Source organism: Dendropsophus ebraccatus, chromosome 9, assembly GCF_027789765.1.
Source record: "Dendropsophus ebraccatus isolate aDenEbr1 chromosome 9, aDenEbr1.pat, whole genome shotgun sequence".
NCBI classification, from domain to species: Eukaryota; Metazoa; Chordata; class Amphibia; order Anura; family Hylidae; genus Dendropsophus; species Dendropsophus ebraccatus.
The window spans coordinates 82,660,037-82,681,333 of NC_091462.1; the positions used below are offsets into that span (position 1 = coordinate 82,660,037).

At 47.4% G+C, this 21,297-nt stretch overlaps 1 protein-coding gene across 2 annotated transcripts in view; it reads right to left on the bottom strand.

The window, feature by feature from the left end:
• Positions 1 to 21,297, bottom strand: part of PLA2G10 (phospholipase A2 group X) — a 36,737-nt gene that overhangs the window by 14,337 nt on the left and 1,103 nt on the right. Inside the window, exon 1 of one of the 2 annotated variants that reach the window (XM_069985421.1) lies at positions 18,195 to 18,334. The exons of the other annotated variant lie outside the window; for it this stretch is intronic. Within the exon in view, the coding sequence (XP_069841522.1) occupies positions 18,195 to 18,234 (40 nt within the window). The 5' untranslated portion in view covers positions 18,235 to 18,334. Of the gene's footprint in view, positions 1 to 18,194; positions 18,335 to 21,297 lie in introns of those variants that run through there. 2 annotated transcript variants of the gene reach the window in all.

The window sequence follows — 21,297 nt, forward strand, 5'->3', positions numbered from 1 at the left end:
CCATCTATAAGGGAAGGGGGAGAAGAGAGAGGGGGCCATCTATATAGGAGGGGGGGAGAAGAGAGAGGGGGCCATCTATAAGGGAAGGGGGAGAAGAGAGAGGGGGCCATCTATATAGGAGGGGGGGAAAAGAGAGAGGGAGCCATCTATAAGGGATAGGGGGAGAAGAGAGAGGGAGCCATCCATAAGGGAAGGGGGAGAAGAGAGAGGGGGTCATCTATATAGGAGGGGGGGAGAAGAGAGAGGGGGCCATCTATAAGGGACAGGGGGAGAAGAGAGAGGGGGCCATCCATAAGGGAGGGGGAGGAGAGGGGGTCATCTATAAGGGAGGGGGGGAGAAGAGAGAGGGGGCCATCTGTAAGGGAGGGGGGAGAAGAGAAATAGTCCATCTGTAAGGGAGGGGGAGAAGAGAGAGGGGGCCATCTATAAGGGATGGGGGAGAAGAGAGAGGGGGTCATCTATAAGGGACGGGGGAGAAGAGAGAGGGGGGTCATCTATAAGGGAGGGGGGAGAAGAGAGAGGGGGCCATTTATAAGGGACGGGGGAGAAGAGAGAGGGGGTCATCTATAAGGGAGGGGGGAGAAGAGAGAGGGGGCCATTTATAAGGGACAGGGGGAGAAGAGAGAGGGGACCATTTATAAGTGACAGGGGGAGAAGAGAGAGTGGACCATTTATAAGGGACAGGGGGAGAAGAGAAAGGGTCCATCTGTAAGGGAGGGGGAGAAGAGAGAGGGGGCCATCTATAAGGGACGGGGGAGAAGAGAGAGGGGGTCATCTATAAGGGAGGGGGGAGAAGAGAGAGGGGGCCATTTATAAGGGACGGGGGAGAAGAGAGAGGGGACCATTTATAAGGGACAGGGGGAGAAGAGAGAGGGGGCCATTTATAAGGAACAGGGCGAGAAGAGAGAGGGGACCATTTATAAGGGACAGGGGGAGAAGAGAGAGGGGACCATTTATAAGTGACAGAGGGAGAAGAGAGAGGGGGCCATCTATAAGGGAGGGGGGAGAAGAGAGAGGGGGCCATCTATAAGGGAGGGGGGAGAAGAGAGAGGGGATCATCTGTAAGGGGAGGGAGAAGGGGCCATCTATAAGGGGTAGGGAAAAGGGGGCCATCTATAAGGGGGGAGAGGGGGCAATCTATAAGGGGGGGAGAGGGGGCCATCTATAAGGGAGGGGGGGAGAGAGAGGGTGCCATCTATAAGGGAAGGGGGGAGAGAGGGGGCCATCTATAAGGGGGGGAGAAGGGGCCATCTATAAGTGGGGGGACAACATAGGGGGGGAGGGGGCCATCTATAAGGGGGGGATAACATAGGGGGAGAGGGGGTCATCTATAAGGGGGGACAACATAGGGGGAGAGGGGGCCATTTATTAGGGGGCTAAATAGAGGGATGCATATACTATACGGGGGTCACATAGAGTCAGCCTACATACTAAATGAGGGTGTAAAGGGGCCAATGCAGATGTGCAGTTAGTATAGAGATGAGGATGGTGCCAGGGTGAGGAGCCTAATATGTCTGTCTGGCAGATTCTGTGGATTCGTGGCTCGGAGGGCCCAGGGCAGATGGAGAAGAAAATGAAAAGGGAAGAACTCCGATCAGAGAAGACGTCCCCTGTGAGTCACCTGATGTAACTGCACTGTAATGTATGTGGTGTACAGAACCTGTGTAGAGCTGGGTACCTCTACATGACTGTATGAGGTGATAGTAATCTGTATACAGTGGATGTTATTTAGTAGCAGCGGTGGTATTAGTCAGTATGTGGTGGTATTAGTCAGTATGCGGTGGTATTAGTCAGTATGTGGTGGTATTAGTCAGTATGCGGTGGTATTAGTCAGTATGTGGTGACATTAGTCAGTATGCTGTGGTGTCAGTATGCGGTGGTATTAGTCAGTATGTGGAGGTATGTGGTGGTGGTGGTGTTAAACTCAGCACGGTGACCGGGGCAGGAAGCAGTCTGTCTCTGTACACTGTGTATTGGTGATGACCTGTAACTACAGCTCAGCTACACAGTACAGAGACAGAAGCTTCTGACCCCATTTACTGTGTTATTATCTGTAATTCCAGTCATGGCCGTGATGATACAACATGTAGCCATGCTGCGCTCACAACATCCTCTCATAACATTTCACCGCGCGGCGAGTGGGCCTGTGTGCTCTGAAATGCCAGGGCTGATTTTTAGTCCCAGTCCGGCCCTGCTTATGACACTTTTACTTTTTGGTCTATGGGGCTGTGTGAGGTGTCATTTTTTGCGCCGTTATATTTACTTTCTATTGGTACCTTGCTTGCTTATATGCGACTTTTAGATCGCTTTTAATAGAATTTCTCTGGATTTGATGTGACTAAAAATCAACAATTTTGTGCTTTGGCATTATTTTGCGCTTATGCCGTTTACCGTGTGTGATCAGGAATGTGATAATTTAATAGTTTGGGTGATTACGCATGCGACAATACCAAATATGTTTATTTATTTTTGTTTATAAAATGGGAAAAGGGGGTCAATTAAGACTTTTAGGAGGGGATTTTTTTATTAATAAAAAAAAAAAAATACACACAAACTAGAAGTCCCCCTGGGGGACTTCTAGTATAACTACATTGATCTCTCATTGAGATCTATGCATTACATATGTACTGCATAGATCAATGAGATATGTGATCTATCGCTCTGGTCTCCTGCAATTGAGAACAATAGATTATTGAGCTGGGATCAGCGCCATTACAGCCCAGAGCCCCGGCCCAGCAAGAAGCAAGGAGTGCCAATAGACCACCAGGTATGTGAGGGAAAGAGCTATTTAAATGCATCTATCAAGTTTGACAGCTGCATTTAAATGGTTAATTAGCGGGTATGGTGACTGGGGCGTGCCCACTAACTGCCACAGCCCTAGGCTGCTGAAAGCAGCTTAGAGCGCGGCGGTTCAGAGCAGGGCACAACCCCCTCAGAACTCCCTTAGCCGACCCAGGGCATACATGTACACCCTTGGTTGTCAAGGGGTTAAAAATCTTGTCTTCCAGTAATTATCAGCTGCTGTATGTCCTGCATGAAGTGGTGTATTCTTTCCAGTCTGACACAGCTCTCTGCTGCCACCTCTTTCCATAGTCGAGAGCAGAAAAGTTTTTTTTTTATGAGGATTTGCTACTGCTCTGGACATACAGCAGCTGATAAGTACTGGAAGGCTTGAGATTTTTAAATAGAGGTAATTTACATATCTGTATATCTTTATGACACTAGCTGATTTAAAAAAAAAATGTTTTCCTTTACATTTTGAAGGGGGAAAGGTTCAGTGATTGGTTTTGATACAGATCTTGTACGGAATTACACTGTACCAACATTTTTATAGTCTAATTGCTCACCACCGTTGTTTATGTCACTTTTTTAACAAAGTGCCTTCTGTATATACAGAATGTCTTTTTTTATGTTTGCACTATGCTCCTTATATACAAATTGTTGAATTTGTCCTCATGGTAATTTATGTCATACATGTTACAGTACTTGTTTTACATACAACAGTTTGAATAAAAAAGTGTTGAAAAAATAAATAAATTGTGAGTTGACTTCTCTAAAACCAAGAGGGCGTTGTGTCCAAGCTGCTGACATTTTTTGTTTGTTAAGGTAAGATTAATGCTTCCCTTTGTTGTACTGTGAGAGAAAATTGGCTTTTTGGTGACAGGTGACCCTATAAATAAGAGAGAACTCCATGTGGGGAATGAGGAAGTTTCATTATAATTGCTCAGGACTAATAAGCAATGACGCTACTCTCTAGAGAGGTTTTCTATGGGAATCCCCATAGAAAACCTCCCCTGCTCTGGACAGTACCTGTCTCGGCCAGAGATGTCAGCAGAGAGCACTGTGTCAGACTGAAAATTAAACATTTCCTGCAGGACATACAGCAACTGATAAGTATGGGAAGACTTGACATTTTTTATTAGAAGTAAATTGAAATCTATATAACTTTCTGACACCAGTTGATCTAAAAGAAAAAGATTTTCACTGGATAACCCCTCTAACTTTCAGTTTGATTTAGTTCTGCAAATACCATATTTCCAGTTAATACAGTAAATACATTGGAAATGTTTGTAATTTCCAGAATCTGTGTCATCACACATAGTTCCTGATTATATTCTAAATGGAACCTGTGTAGGTGTTTTGTTAGTTTGCTGGAAGCCACTAAGGGAAATTTTGCACATTATTATTACAGGGCAATAAACTTATGCAATTCTCATTTTTTGAAGACCCCTCTGGCGGCAGCTTATCTCCCATGAGAAAAAGGAAAGAGAGGCACCACTATACACAATCGATGGTTGATGTACTAACATCAGCGGGATTGGAAGTCATTCCTCAAATGGCCATCTGAAGTCCATAAGAAATCGGATAACTGGGTAGCAAGTTCTCTAAAAAATTGTGGAACATTTGATGGTTTATTTTAAGATAACCACAAATGGAGTCTGAAACTGTGGAGAGCATTGGACAAGCCTTAGGGCCGTATTACACGGCCCAATATTCCCAATAAGCAAACGCTGCTGTGCTAGATGGGTGCTCCCTTACAGAGCCTAATATGCAGCTTGATTATCATGCAGCAAGGGCCCTTGCTTTGGTGTAAAATATTAAAGCTATTACTTACCTGATCACGTTTTCCCAGTGTCCTTTAGCCTCGTCTGTATGATTCCCTAGTCTCTGCAGCTCTTACTTCTGGTCCTGTCTCCCACTCAACCAATCACTGGCCGCAGTGCTGTCCTGCCTCGGCCACTGATTGGCCGGAGCATACATCACCTGCTCCCCGCTCCGGGTTGCTTCTGGGGTTTCCGGCGTCTGCTCATCCTGCTCAGCCAACCAGCACGCTGCCCCGCAGGGAAATCCAGCCGGGAATCCCCGAAGCAACCTGGAGCGAGGAGCAGGCGATGTATGCTCCAGCCGGCAGGCGGTTAACTTACATACTCAATGTCAAAGCCCTTGCGAGTATGTATTCTTATAGGAAAGAACTGGAAATGGATTCACAGCTGATTTCGCTGCGAATTTGCAGCGTGAAATCCACTGCGCATCCGTTGTGTGAGAAGGCACCCTTATACATATCAGGGCTGTGGAGTCAGTAAGGCGCAGCTCCGACTCCTGAATTTTATCAGGACCGACTCCAACTCCCGACTCCTGCTCCTTCATAAATGGCCGGTCATATACCAGGGGAGTTATTTATCACACTGGCTCAGCAGCTTCTCCCTAATGTCCTACATGATCCTGGGGCGACTTCTGAGGGAATAAGGAAACATATAAAGCAGCTTCTCCTGTGTGTGCAGTGGATGCAGCCAGTCTCCAGCCTCCATGTCCTGAACTACTCACAACTAGACTAAATGGAGCAGGTGGTCTTTTCCTGCTGACAGTTTTCTATATTTCTAACTAAATGTTCACCATACTTAAAGAAACACTGCTAACACTGCCAGTTACCTGTAATAAAGAGGTCAGCCATAGTGATATTCAGGGGGTCACACATAGCGATATAGAGAGGGGTCACACGTAGTGATAGAGAGGGGTCACACATAGTGATATAGAAGGTCACTGTGGGGGCACGCAATAGCACGCACACACACACAGACACAGCCTGCTGCAGCCATACCATACACACACACACACACACACACACAGTTTGCTGCAGCCATAGCACACACCACACACACACACACACACACACAAACTTGGCTTGCTGCAGCCATAGCACACATACACACAGCCTGCTGCAGCCATAGCATATACACACACACACACACACACAGCTTGCTGCAGCCATAGCATACAAACACAGCCTTCTGCAGCCATAGCACACGAACACAGCCTGCTGCAGCCATAGCACACACACACAGCCTGCTGCAGCCATAGCACACACACACACACACACACACACAAACACAGCTGCAGCCATAGAACACTGAAGAAAAACACAGAATCTTCTCCCAGAGAGAAAACACCACACTGAGGACCAGGGCCGGCGTTGGGGGGGGGGGGGGGGCAAGCAGGGCAAATGCCTAGGGCCCCCATCCCCCAGGGGCCTCCTACCGCAGTTCCAGTGGAGAGGAGAGCACAGACAGCGTCCTCCAGCGTCTGGCAGTGATCCCTGGCTGCTGCCATCAGGGGTCACGCAGAGGCTGCAGGACGCTGGTCTCGGTGTCTGCTCCCCCTCCCCCTCCCCCTCCCTCCAGCTCCTCTCACTGCACGTGACTTCCTGCTCTGGTGTGGAGCTGTCGGGACGATGGAGGAGAGGGCTGCCGGGTGAGGATGACAGCCTGCTGCTGCTGCAAGGAACATGAGGGGGATGCACCACTACACCCAGCATGTTAGAGGGAGTAAGTATTCTGTACATGTAGTGTGTAATGTGTATGAATGTAGGTGTATAATGCATGAATGTAGTGTGTGTTACATGTCCTGTGTGTAGTGTATGGACTGGATGGTTTGTATCTGTATAATGTGTTTTCATGGGTGTGTGAGTGTTTGTGTATATATATATATATATATATATATATATATATATATATATATATAATGGTGTGTGTGTATTAGCACTGCTGACTCCAAGTATTGAGGTGAATAGACTGTATACAGGAGCTGCAGCCATTCTCCGGCCTCATCAGTCCTATGTAATTGCTGCAGCTCCTATGTATAGTGTATGATGACATCACTAAGGTAATACAGTGTATTTTATTGAGAAAAAAATAAGGTGGTATTCAGTCTTTAGGTGGTGGTCACTGTATGGTGGTAATATTGGTCTGTATATAGTGTCATTATGCAGTGGTCACTCTTTGGCATTAATATTGGTCTGTATATAGCGTATATATATACACTCATTACTGCCATAGATTGACTACCACATAATGACACTATATACAGACCAATATTACCGCCATACAGTGACCACCACATAATGACTCTATATACACACTATATACAGACCAATAGTACAACCATAGAGTGATCGCCCACATAATATTGGTCTGTATATAGTGTGTATATAGAGTCATTATACAGGGGTCAGTCTATGGCAGTAATATTGGTCTGTATATAGTGTCATTATGCAGTGGTCACTCTTTGGCATTAATATTGGTCTGTATATAGCGTATATATAGAGTTATTACTGCCATAGATTGACTGCTACATAATGACTCTATATATACACTATATACAGACCAATAGTACAGCCATAGGGTGACAGCCACATAATATTGGTCTGTATATAGTGTATATAGAGTCATTTATTATACAGTGGTCAGTCTATAGCGGTAATATTGGTCTGTATATAGTGTATATAGAGTCATTATGGGGCGGTCACTTTTATGGTGGTAATATTGGCCTATATATAGTGTGTTTTCTTCAATAACGGTATGGAGGTAATATTTGGTCCTGATTATAGTGATTTTTTTTAATTAATTTTTTTAAAGCAATTCATATAAATAGTTCTTGTGTTTACACCACTAGCGGCAGTCCCAGCATGTAGCGGCAGTCCCGGCATGTAGGGGCAATCCTGGCATTTAGCGGCAGTCCTGGCATGTAGCGGCAGTCCTGGCATGTAGCGGCAGTCCCAGAATGTAGCGGCAGTCCTGACATGTAGGGGCAGTCCCAGAATGTAGCGGCAGTCCTGACATGTAGGGGCAGTCCTGGCATTTAGCGGCAGTCCTGGCATTTAGCGGCAGTCCTGGCATGTAGCGGCAGTCCCAGAATGTAGCGGCGGTCCTGACATGTAGGGGCAGTCCTGACATGTAGGGGCAGTCCCGACATGTAGGGGCGGTCCCGACATGTAGGAGCAGTCCCAAAATGTAGCGGCGGTCCCGGCATGTAGCGGCAGTCCTGACATGTAGCGGCAGTCCCGGCATGTAACCTTTTGAACTGAGTAAGGGCCCTAATACATGGAGCGAAAATTGTCCGAATCAGGATGCTATCGCTCTGTGAGGACACTGGGGAACATGATCAGGTAGTATAAATCACAGACAAGGCCTGAGGACACCGGGGAACATGATCAGGTAGTATAAATCACAGACACGGCCTGAGGACACCGGGGAACGTGATCAGGTAGTATATATCACAGACAAGGCCTGAGGACACCGGGGAACGTGATCAGGTAGTATATATCACAGACAAGGCCTGAGGACACCGGGGAACATGATCAGGTAGTATAAATCACAGACAAGGCCTGAGGACACCGGGGAACATGATCAGGTAGTATAAATCACAGACACGGCCTGAGGACACTGGGGAACATGATCAGGTAGTATATATCACAGACACGGCCTGAGGACACCGGGGAACGTGATCAGGTAGTATAAATCACAGACACGGCCTGAGGACACCGGGGAACGTGATCAGGTAGTATATATATCTTTATTGTTTACTATATACAGCAAGGATTGCACACACATCACTAATGATATACTGTATATATACACATAGGGGGAGATTTATCAAACATGGTGTAAAGTGAAACTGGCACAGTTGCCCCTAGCAACCAATCAGATTCCACCTTTCATCACTCAGATTCTAAGTAGGTGGAATCTGATTGGTTGCTAGGGGCAACTGAGCCAGTTCTTCTTTACACCAGTTTGATAAATCTCCTCCATAGCTTTTGCTGTAGTAGGCTCTCTAAGCAAACTCCATTCTACCAAATTGGCGCTCACTTCTGCAGAATATCAGGCCGTGTAATACGGCCTTAAAAGTGGCCGTACACTTCCAATAACTGCTGGCTGAACAATCCTTCAGCTGACAATTATCTCTCCCATCTGGTCCCGTCCTCCCCATACACAGAAATTTGGCACATCTGAGTTTTCCTGTGTTTTCTATAAGAGGGGAAAGCCATAGCCATACAGATCTGATGGCGGCTTATCTCTCTTAGAACAAAGAGGTTGGGCATTAATTTTCCATCAAGCTCGACCCCCTATGTCCACTGATATCATCTGTCAGAGGACTGTCCAGAGAGCCCCATACACCTTACACTGATGGCCGAACCCACCACGAGCAACAGGTACCACCAACAAAAGAGTAACATGTATGGGGACCTTAAATTGTTGCTAAAATATTTCAGCATTTGGGGCCCCACCTTTAACTTTGCCCAGGGCCACATCTAGTCTAAAACCGGCCCTGCTGAGGACAGAGGTTACTGCTACACTACTTATGTCTTCTCCTCCTCTTCTATATTACACAGGATATCTTCATATTACACTGCTGCTCATATACAGTCATCCAGCATCCAGGGAGAGAACAGCACAGATCTCCCCCCCACACACAATGGGCTTTTCCAGCTCAGAAACAAACTGCTAAATAGTAGCGACAACTTTTCCATGACCACCCTTATGTAATATGGCTAGTGTCCTATTACTGATATATTCCCTGACCCCCCTTATGTAATAAGTCCAGTGTCCTATTACTGATATATTCCCTGACCACCCTTATCTAATAAGGCCAGTGTACTATTACTGATATATTCCCTGACCCCCCTTATGTAATATGTCCAGTGTCCTATTAAAATGTTGCTCATAATATATATTCATGAGCAAAACTTGTAAAGATCATATCAAAATTCAATTCTACATTTTTTAAAGATTTTTTTAAAGCTGGAGTCGGAGTCGGTACATTTTTTTCCGACTCAAACTCCGACTCCAGCCAAAACTAGCTCCAACCCCGACTCCACAGCCCTGATACATATAATCATCAGCCATTAGCCGCGCTACCTATTACATGTAGCAATGGGCGGTCCACGAATGATTTTTGAACTTGCCAAAAGATAACGATCATATGATGATCGACTCTTTGACTGATCGTTGTTTTTATTACACAGAGCGATATCGGCCTGATTCAGCCAAATATCGCTCTGTGTAATAGGGCACTTAATATATGGTAGAAGAATAGCTAGGTAAAGTGTATTGGTTGTTTACACAAGGCTAATACAATTAACAAAGGCTTTCATACAGTCCAAGGAAGCCAGATTTAATATACCGAAGGGCAAATGTTATGTCCTTGAACCACACTGAACTATCTAGCTGTTCTTCTCTGTCGGGGACTCTACCCAATACCTCCACTTCTTATCCCAATGTAACAAATAAAGTGTAGAATAGTAGAAACCAAGACAAGTAATATGAGACCGGGGATCTAGTATAGGAATGTAAAAACTAGTCCAGGCCCACAGTAGGCATACTATCTTGTCTGAAACTATAGATAGATTTCCTATGCTTTAGATGATGTTTGCCCATTGTTACGGCCGCGGCGGCGTCCCGCGTTCCGGGCCGCCGCCGCGACCGCTACCTGCCCTATGCAGCAGCCGGTGTCCATAGTCGGGGACCCGGCGCTGCTGTCACCTCGGCCCCGGGGGGCGCCTCACCTCTCCACGCTCCTGTCTCCCGCTGTGCCGGCCGGCGCGCGCGTCCCCGCCTCCTAGGGCGCGCGCGCGCCGGCTGTCTCAGATTTAAAGGGGCAGTGCGCCCCTAATTGGTAGTTGCATCCAATCACTCCCCTATAAATCCCAGCATGCCCTGTCCTTAGTGTTGGAGCCTCTACATGCTTCCCATAGCGTTTGGCCCAGCCCCCTGTTGTTCCTGAGTCCTATCTGTTACCTGGTCCCAGTCCCTGTTCCTGAGTCCTATCCGTTACCCGGTCCCTAGTCCCTGTTCCTGGTTCCTGTTTCCCTGTCACTCCATCTGTTCCTGCGTTCAGCCTGTCACGTGCGCTCTCACCTGCAGACCTTTGCCAGTGCCATCTCCTGCCTACTGCTCCTGCCACGCCTCGCCTGCCGTCACCAGCAACCAAGCCAGGGGTAGCGACCTGGGGGTCGCCTGCCGCAGCAAGTCCATCCCGCCTTGCGGCGGGCTCTGGTGAAAACCAGCGGCCCCTTAGACTCCGCTCCCTGGTGAGGTTTGTGCCAGCGCTGGTGCCGGTCCAGTGGATCCACTACTCCAGGCGTTACAGTAGGCTCCAACCATGGATCCCGGCGAGGTGCCAGATCTCCGTGACGTCGCCAGAGTGGTCGCGCAACAGGCTCAACAAATCCAGAAACAGTCACAGCAGATCCAGCAACTCACTGCCGCCTTACAGCAGCAGACTACTGCCCAGCGCACACCATCTCCTGACGCTGCTTCTTCACTCCGACTGGCTCTCCCAAGCAAGTACTCTGGGGACTCTAAGTTGTGCAGAGGATTCCTGACTCAGTGCACCATGCACATTGAACTTTTGAGTAGTCAGTTTTCCACCGAGCGCTCTAAAGTGGCTTTCATCATCAGCCTATTAGAGGGTAGAGCCCTGGCCTGGGCCACGCCACTGTGGGACCGTGATGATCCTGTTGCTGCCAATCTCCGGGCCTTCCTATTCGAGTTTCGCTCCGTCTTTGAGGAACCTGCCCGTGCTTCTTCGGCCGAGACTGCTCTCCTCAACCTCTCTCAAGGCAGCTCCTCTGTCGGTGACTACGCCATCCAGTTCCGCACCCTGGCAGCTGAATTGGACTGGAACGAGGCCGCCCTGTTGGCCACCTTCAAGAAGGGCCTGTCTAGTCGAGTGAGAGACGTGCTCGCTGCCCGAGACCTGCCTACCTCCCTGAACGAACTCATTCTACTGCGGTGGTTCCGATCACTTCCGGCTGGGATGTTCCCTACGTCCCCAAACATCCGGAGGACGCTCGCACCTAGGTCCGGTGGGACAGGTGTCCCTAGGTGCGAATGCCACCATTCCAAGTCTGTCTATGCCTGTTTCCATCCGGACTCCCTCAGGACAAAATCATCAGACTACTGCCTTCCTCGATTCTGGCTCAGCAGGCAGTTTTATTGCGGCAACATTGGTCCAAAGATGGCGGCTACCCGTGACCCGACTAGCCAGGCCCCTGACTATCTCCTCGGTCACGGGCGAAATTCTTACCGACCGTGTGTACTACCAGACCGCATCTTTAGTCCTCCAGGTGGGTCCTTCACATCAAGAAGAGATATCCTTCTACGTTCTGCCCCATTCTTCCCCCGCGGTCCTCCTGGGACTCCCGTGGCTACAAGAACATGCCCCTCAGCTGGACTGGAGAACCGGGGAGATTCTCAGTTGGGGTCAGGACTGTTCCCACCAGTGTCTCAAGTCACCTCAGACCAAGTGTATTTTGTCATTTCCTGTCCCGGCCAAGCCTCTATCCGGCCTACCGGCAGAAGACCAAGACTCGGCGGATGCCTTCTCTGCCGAGGTGTACCCTCTCCCCGTACCCAAGACTAAGGTCGTGTCCTCTCACCACCGGAAGAACTTACAGAAGGTCCCTTGCCACGTTATACCGCCTGATCGCCTAGTACCAGTCGTCACCTCCACTCTTCAGAGAGTACCCCCCGGAAAGACTCATGTTCACCCTGCGCTTCGAAGAGGTATTTTGAACTGGGGACATTCCTCGTTGGAGGCCGGGCACCCGGGAGTCCGTAAGACCGGCCAACGGATCTCTCGCCACTACTGGTGGCCCAGCCTATCCCAAGATGTCAAAGACTTTGTGGCTTCCTGTGCCATTTGCAGGCAAGAAAGAGGGGGAGGCCAAAGGGGGGGGGTACTGTTACGGCCGCGGCGGCGTCCCGCGTTCCGGGCCGCCGCCGCGACCGCTACCTGCCCTATGCAGCAGCCGGTGTCCATAGTCGGGGACCCGGCGCTGCTGTCACCTCGGCCCCGGGGGGCGCCTCACCTCTCCACGCTCCTGTCTCCCGCTGGGCCGGCCGGCGCGCGCGTCCCCGCCTCCTCGGGCGCGCGCGCGCCGGCTGTCTCAGATTTAAAGGGGCAGTGCGCCCCTAATTGGTAGTTGCATCCAATCACTCCCCTATAAATCCCAGCATGCCCTGTCCTTAGTGTTGGAGCCTCTACATGCTTCCCATAGCGTTTGGCCCAGCCCCCTGTTGTTCCTGAGTCCTATCTGTTACCTGGTCCCAGTCCCTGTTCCTGAGTCCTATCCGTTACCCGGTCCCTAGTCCCTGTTCCTGGTTCCTGTTTCCCTGTCACTCCATCTGTTCCTGCGTTCAGCCTGTCACGTGCGCTCTCACCTGCAGACCTTTGCCAGTGCCATCTCCTGCCTACTGCTCCTGCCACGCCTCGCCTGCCGTCACCAGCAACCAAGCCAGGGGTAGCGACCTGGGGGTCGCCTGCCGCAGCAAGTCCATCCCGCCTTGCGGCGGGCTCTGGTGAAAACCAGCGGCCCCTTAGACTCCGCTCCCTGGTGAGGTTTGTGCCAGCGCTGGTGCCGGTCCAGTGGATCCACTACTCCAGGCGTTACACCCATGCATATGAGCATTGTACCAGTGTTCTATCTTACATTTTACATTTGAGAACGTAAACTCTGCCCAATTTGTAGAAAACACATCCATACATACCATAAGAAATTTTAAAGGGGTAATCAAAACTTAACCTAAATGATTGGCATTTGAATTCCGCCGCCTGAAGAAAGTGGATGCAGCCCGGAAACTGACTGGAAAGCATGGATACAGCCTATGGTTTAAAGAGGTATTCCAGGAAAAATTTATTTTTCCCCTATCCACAGGATAGGGGAAAAATAGGAGATTGCAGGGGGTGTCCGACCTCTGTACCCGCTGCTGATCTTCGCATCGGGCCCTGGCTTCTGTATTATGAATAGAGCTGCGGGTATGGCAAGTGACCAACACCTCTAATCATTCCTATGGAGCCAACGGAAAGAGTTGCGTACAGCGATCTCCCGGCGTATTCGGCTCTTTCCATCGCTCCATAGGAATGAATAGCGCTGCGGGTCACGTGCTGTATCCGCGGCTCTATTCATAATACAGAAGCCGGGGCTGATACGGAGATTGACGAAGGGTACAGAGGTCAGACCCCTGCAATCTCCTACTTGGTTTTCCTGGAATACCCCTCTGATCAGGTAGTATGGAGTGCTCTGTGACTCTATTGAGCACTGGCAATAACGTGGCACTGTAAAATTATATAATCTAAAAACACAATACATTCTATGGAAACAAGGCTTGGAAAAGAGTGCTCCTTATAATCCCTGAGACATTGTCACAAAAAATAATAAAATGTAATATGCCATTTTATCATTCAGGGTCTGAGTGTTCAGACTGCGACTGATGAAGAAAAAGAGTTGAGCATATTCTCCACCTGGTCTGTGTCACTTGTTTCTTGCTCAGCATATCTATCCTTTATTTCAGTGAATGGTACACCAGTCACATATTCCTGTGTGGTCTCTTAATGTGCTATGTGTTCTGCCAACAACCAGCTATGTGCTAAACTGGCAGTGCCCACATCCCGCCTGCTGGAAGGTTTAACTCTGAATGCATCTGCCATCTATGTATGTAGGACATTTCAATTTTACATTATATTCTGTATTTCTGGGTCGAGGACATGGATACATATGCAGGAAATCCAGGTAAATATGGTCCTATAAACCCATTCACATAAGCAGAAAAAATGGCAGTACGGTGGCAATAAATAGGTTGAAATCCTGGTCCAAATCTATATATGTAATGGAGATCTGGCTATTATTAGAAAGGGTTCACTAAACCCTGCTAGGATTGTATGAAGTAATTGCATTGAAAAGACATCATTATAAAGCTTTGGCCTGACCTGCTGGAACATTGGCACACTGATACACTTCTGCTGGTTATTGTGACAAAGGTTTCTTAGTTTTCTCTTCTGGAGAGACCTGGATCCAACTGCAGCCACATCCTCTGCCCAGCAAAGTACTGATCAGCCTATCCTAGCACTGCTCTGCTGGGAGACAGCACTAGCTAACAGCAGCAATAGCCAGGCTAGTCTCCCAGGGACAGGACAGGCAGGTTGTGCTGTGTACAGAACAGCAGATGTGCTGCTGATGTGGCTGCTGCTTCATAGATAAAAGCAGCTGTATTCTCTGCTCAGCCTATACATGATAAAGTCATACACACACCATATAATACCACTATACAAGGGTTAAATAATATCACCACTTCACAAACATATATGACCTCAACATAGTGACTGAATGCTACTACTCTACTGTTAACAAATAATACCTCCGCACCATGATCACATACAGCAGGGTTAGGGAACCTCGGCTCTACAGTTGTTGCAAAACTACAACTCTCATCATGCCTGGACAGCCAAAGCTAAATCATGATGGCAGTTGTAGTTTTGCAACAGCGGAAGAGCCGCGGTTCCCTACCCCTGACATACAGTATGTCACCATATAGTTATTGAATAAATACCAATACTGTGCCCACATAGTGCTACATATCAGTTGTATGCAGACATTCTGCAAATTGTATAAATGATTACATTACAGACAGGCTCACAAGTGCCATCTTCTCTCATTCATTTTCCCTTATGTTTTCCATCAGAAACAGACCACTATCAACACTTCTTCAAGGCATAACTCATCTCTACACAGTTTGGCTGGGGAAAAGAGTAGGCAAGGTAGGCACCTGCCTAGGGCTCCACAACCTGCCAGGCCCTGGGGGTGCAGTTGGTGTTAGGCACTATTGGTACTATTCCACGTAGCGATTTTTCGACAATCAACAATTAACGAAAAACTATCTCAAACGACTGCTATGGCGAATGACCTGAAATCGTTTACCCGATTACACGGAACAGTTATTGTTACTTATGATCGTTTTTGCAGTTGTCCTGTTCTCACTACTGTGTTTGTCGCTACTGCCAACGACCAAACAACAAGAAATAAAAAAAAGGTCCAAATTCTATCTATTCTTGTTGGTCATTTAATCATTGTCTGCTATTACACTAAACAATTTTTGTTCAAATCCGAACCATCTAACGATAATCATTCTGGGTGATTGCCCCGGAGCTCCGATGTAAGTGCAAACTGATGAAGCAAGGGACTGCTGGTTCTCACCCATCACTTACAAGAAGCAAGGATGAGTGCAGGTCCTCTATGCTCTATTATTGGGAATGTTGGTCTTGATATACCGGCCTTTGTTCAGTAACAGTATAATGGCATCATTCAGTCACTGTGTGTCAATCATGGTATGGCGGTATTCTCTATCTAGTCCATGTCTTGAAAGGGATCAGAACACACAGTGCATCACAGCTTATGGTGTTCACAACCACATTACTGCAGACCAGTCTGAGTGCCCAGGTTGACCCCTGTCTAGTGCTGAAAGGTCCCATGGTCTGATGAATTACATTTTTTACATCATGTGGACAACCAGGTGCATGTAAGTTGTATACTTGGGAAGAAGTGGTGCTATGATGTTCTATATAAAGAAGGCTATGGGCAATGCTTGGCTAGAACATCTTGGGTTTTGGATGTGGATGTTACTCTTGACACGGCAGATACCCAAACATTGTTACAGACCAAGTGCCCCTCTTTATGACAGCAGTGGCCACTTTTAGCAGAATATTGTGCTCTGCCACACTGTAAAAGGTCATTAGGAACGATTGGAGGATAAAGAGGTCAGTATATCAGGTCCGATTGCCATCTGTTTAAAATACTACAGAACATCTTGAAAGGTCTTGTGGAGTCCACTCTTCGATGGTTCTGACCGTTTTAGTAGCATGAGGGAAGCCTATCTAATATTAGGCAGGTGATTGTATAACTGATCAGGGTGTCATTGTATTAATAGGTTAAATTAAAAAAAAAAGTTATAGTGCAAGATATCAAAATGTCATCAGTCTGAAGACAGCCCTCTGTTGTTAGAGACTCCTGCTCCATAACACAGCATACTGAGGCGACTTCCAGCTCAGGTGTGTTTTTGCTTTTTTTTTTTTCTTAAACAGACACACATAGGCTATGTTCACACATAGAATTTCTGTCAGTCTTTTGGTCAGTCTTTTTTCAGCCAAAGCCAGAAAAGGAACTGACAAGTGTTCAGTGAACACGTTTGTAAATGTTCATACGACCATGACCCTAATTGTTCATGTTCGTCGATAATGAACAATTTGTTCAATGATCAGAATGGTTGTAACTAGGGATGGTCCGAACCTGCCGAGGTTCGAGTTCATACGAACCCAGACTCTCGGCAATGATGCCCGTTGTCTACCCGCTTCGTGGAGAGGATGGATACAGCGGGAGGACCGCCTGGAAAACCAGGATACAGCCACAGCCATAGGCTGTATCCCAATTTTCCAGGCGGTCCTCCCGCTTTATCCACCCTCTCCACGGAGGTGGAAGACAGCGGGAATCATTGCCGAGAGTCCGGGTTCGTACGAACCCGAACCTCGGCAGGTTCGGACCATCCCTAGTTATAACGATCACTGTCAAACATATTCAAACTTGCGAATTTACGGCACTGCATAATTTGCTCATTGCACCTGATAATCTGTACACATGTGCGTAGACCAAAACGTACACTTTTACTGTACAGTATGTAACCTTATTTGTTTGTGAATGTTCAGCGAACACGAACCGATCACGATAACCTTTTTTATGTTTGTGTTCGGGATCCGAACCAAACATCGGGATGTTCGCTGATCACTAGAACTGACAGGGCAAAATTATGAACTGATAGAAATACTATGTGTGAACATAGCCTAAGGATGCCAGGGTGTCAAAATGTTATCACGTTAGACTTGTTGAAAAGAGCCCAGCACACATAACTGCAGTATAGTAGCTGATTACTGTCCACTGTAGATCTGTATCTATGTGTCTATGCATGTATGCACATATGTGTTCTATAACTTTATATTTAAAGTGTCACTGTTGTTTCAAATATTTTTTCACATGTCATAGAGACATGTCAAAAGTTTTGATTGATCCGGGTCTGAGTGTTCAGACCAGTGCCGATTATGAGATTGAGCCACTAAGCACAGTCCTCTCCTGGATCTATGTCACGTGATAAGTTGGGCTCCTAATGTAAGTCTATAGAGAGACAGAGACAGGAGTGGACCAGGGGCAGAGTGGTCCTATCCCCGCTCATTCTCACGATTGGTATAGGCCGTTCAAAGGTTTTTTTAAATGACAGTGACACTTATTATATATAATGTTAAGACTTGTGCTATAAAAGCTTCAGACAGAAGCTAAGGGGGTGTAGTAAATGTAGTGGTATGTGGTGCAAAGACAGAAGCAAAGAGTTACTAAGTGAGCTATACTGGTCAGGAGTAAATGCGCAATATAAATCTGTAATAACACAGACGAACAGAAATATGTAGAGAAATAATAGTAGAGAATAAACCTGTCAATGATAAAATTGTGTAATCTCAAATAATAATAGAAAAAAAGATTAATATGTTCATTAACTTAATTACTTAAAATATGTAAAATCTAGTCTGATAATACTCACAGCTACATAGGGAAACAATGAGGAAGATTTGGAGCTCCATGGATGAGGCAGCCAGCTGATGTTGTCTCTCTGAAGTTCCTCTATGCTATGAGCTTATTCCCCGAAATGTGCTGGGATAACTTTCTGTCTCACTCCACATTCGGTTACATGTTCCCTCAGACACAGGCTGCTCAGTCTCTTCCTGTGTGTGTCCTGGCTGTTGGCACTCCTGGCAGGTGGCCCAGGAATTTCATGGATTTAAGCTAAAACATGGGCTGCTGAAAGTTCCCTTTGTGTTCTGGATGCAATGTAAGTCTATGGGGAGGTTAATCAATAGTGGTGCAGGATATATAAATTTAAATGTAAGAAAGAAATCACACAAAGGTTATCAAAATGCTGCACATGGCACTTTTTAATTTATCAAGATGCGGTACGTGTGTATGTGACAACAGTGGGACATTACTTAAAGTGGAGAGCTGAAGACAGCTGAAGCCCTCTTCTCTCTGGCACATCCTGACAGGCAGTATCTTTTCTGAGATGTGTGTGTAGGGGAGTGCGTCTAAGTGCCAGTCATTGCATGTGGGCGAAACCATATTGGACATTGCAAGCGGATGTACTCCCCAGACAACGCCTTTAGGACCATCTTGTGACACGTCAGTCATAGTAGATTCAAGATATTTTTCCTCTAAATTTATTGTGTATGTAAGGAAAGCTTTAAAACACAAAAGTTCATTATCAGGTGGAGATCAAAGGAGAGCTGATTTCAGAGCATGGTACTACCACCCCATACACATTAGAGGTAAAACATTTTTATTAGAGATGAGCGAACCGGGTTCGGGTTGGAGTCCATCCGAACCCGAACTTTTGGCATTTGATTAGCTGGGGCTGCTGAACTTGGATAAAGCTCTAAGGTTGTCTGGAAAACATGGATACAGCCAATGACTATATCCATTTTTCCACATAGCCTTAGGGCTTTATCCAACTTCTGCAGCCACCGCTAATCAAATGCCGAAAGTTCGGGTTCCGATGAACTCCAGCATGCTCGAGGTTCCCTCATCTCTAATTTTTATACATGCCTGGAGATGAAGTAAAAACACTCACCCACCCTCATCACCACTACTTTCTAAGAACACATTATCCCCACAAGACCTGCCTGCTCAGTTAATCACTCACTGTGATGGGACACCGCTGGCGTCTGATCCTGTCACCAGGAATTAGTGGGGACTGGTGGGGACTGGGAGCAGCTGCAGGAGATCGGGGTAGGTTAGTATTACATTTTTTTCTTACCCTTGCACTAAGGGCCAATTGTAGGTTTTCTGCTGCCTGAGGCGAAACCTGAAATGGTACAACCACCACCACCCCCTCCCCAAGCCTATTGAAAATCCTAAGTAAGGTATCTGTGCAGAAACCCTGCAGCATATCATAATAAGTACACTCGAAATCCAGCTCAACCATAAATCACCCTGGTTAGGCTCTACCTTCAATCTGTAGTAAGGACAAGGCAGAAAACGTTTGAAAGTTTCCAATTCCGCCAGTGTGTAAACAATTTTTTAATCTTTATTGCTTCTCCTGGAACAAAAGCCCCTCTCATAGATTCAAGAGTCAATGCCTTGTGACTACTCATGGTGGTCTTATTCATGGTCATACTACCATTACACCTTGTGTATTGATTTCTTATGGTGTAGTGATGGCTTGTAGTGATGTCTAAAGCATATAACAAAACACACAAAGGGGGACATTTATTAAGTCCGGTGTTTTCTGTGCCAGACTTAAAAATGTCCCTGCTGCTCCGACAGTACGGAGATTTATGTAGAGGTGCACTGTCTCTACATAAATCCCGTGCGCACCAGTGTGTGCGCCAGTAAACCTACGCCAGCTCAGAGTAAGTTTCCTGATCATTTTTTAGCCAAAAAATGATGAATTAAGCGGACGCTGAGTCAACTGACTAGTTTATATACATTTCCATTTTTTATAAAAATTTATTAGTATGAGATCTTGTCCTGTGCTTCCAGGTTGGGTGCCATGAGCTCTCTTTTCCCCTTATTGCCCTATGACAGCACCCCTGGAGAGCGTCCTTCCCCCTTTCCAAGAGACAGGAAACAGCCGCCAAGGATGAATGCTTCAAAAGGGGCAGGGCCAACCCCATACTTTAGTTCTGTTTCCTGTCTTCTGAGAAGTCGTAGGAGGGTGACGCCTCCAGGGGGGACCCTCTCAGGAAGATTTGCCAGGATTGCTGAACTGGGGTGCCCCGTCCAGTGGCATCTTTTTGGACAGACGGGTTCCCCGATGTAAGTCTTTTACATTAAAGCCACCTAGGCAGTCTGGAATATCCCGGTCCATCATCTGGGCTGCTCTCACTCTCCTCCTAGTTTGGGTCCGGAGGTGGGGGAGGTTTGGGCCGGGTGCCGTGGTTCGCTCCTGCTCCTTTTCTTCGGCCCTCCAGTGTAGCCCGGGTGCCTTTCAATGCGTTAGTTCATGCGGGGGACCTGGTTAGCGCTTCCGGTTGCCGAGGGCCTTTTGTTTGTCTGGCGGCGGGGCCTCTGGAGGCTGTAGCGGGTGGTGTTATGCAGGCCCGGGACAAGGAGTTTTGGTGCCCTAGGCAGAGAAGGCAAATTGCGCCCCCCCCCCCCCCCCCCCCGAACCTAGCGTTATCAGAATCGGCGGTCAGTTTCCCTAAAGGCCCTATTCCAAGGAACGATTGTCGGGCCATATTCGGCTGATAATCGTCCTGTGGAATAGTAGGCAACGATCAGCCGACATCGTTCATGTCGGCTGATCGTTGCGTCGTTTGTCTTTCAAGCATGTTGAAAAACAAACGACTGATTCTATCATTTTACTGCAACACATACTGTACATGCCTTCACCACTGCAGTGGGATCCGGTGCCTTGCTAAAAAACATTTTTATCACAGGTTGAGAGTGTCAGGGAGGTGGGTCTGTGACAATGTTTGTGCACGCCCTGCTCTATGGCTGCTGCATCTTCAGGTCGTCTCCACTCCTCCAGCTGTCACTTATTCTGGAGGACGTGGCAGCTTGAAGATACAGCAGTGGCCAGAGAGCAGGGCGTGCACAGACATCGTCACAGACCCACCTCCCTGGGATAAAAATGTTTTTTAGCAAGACAC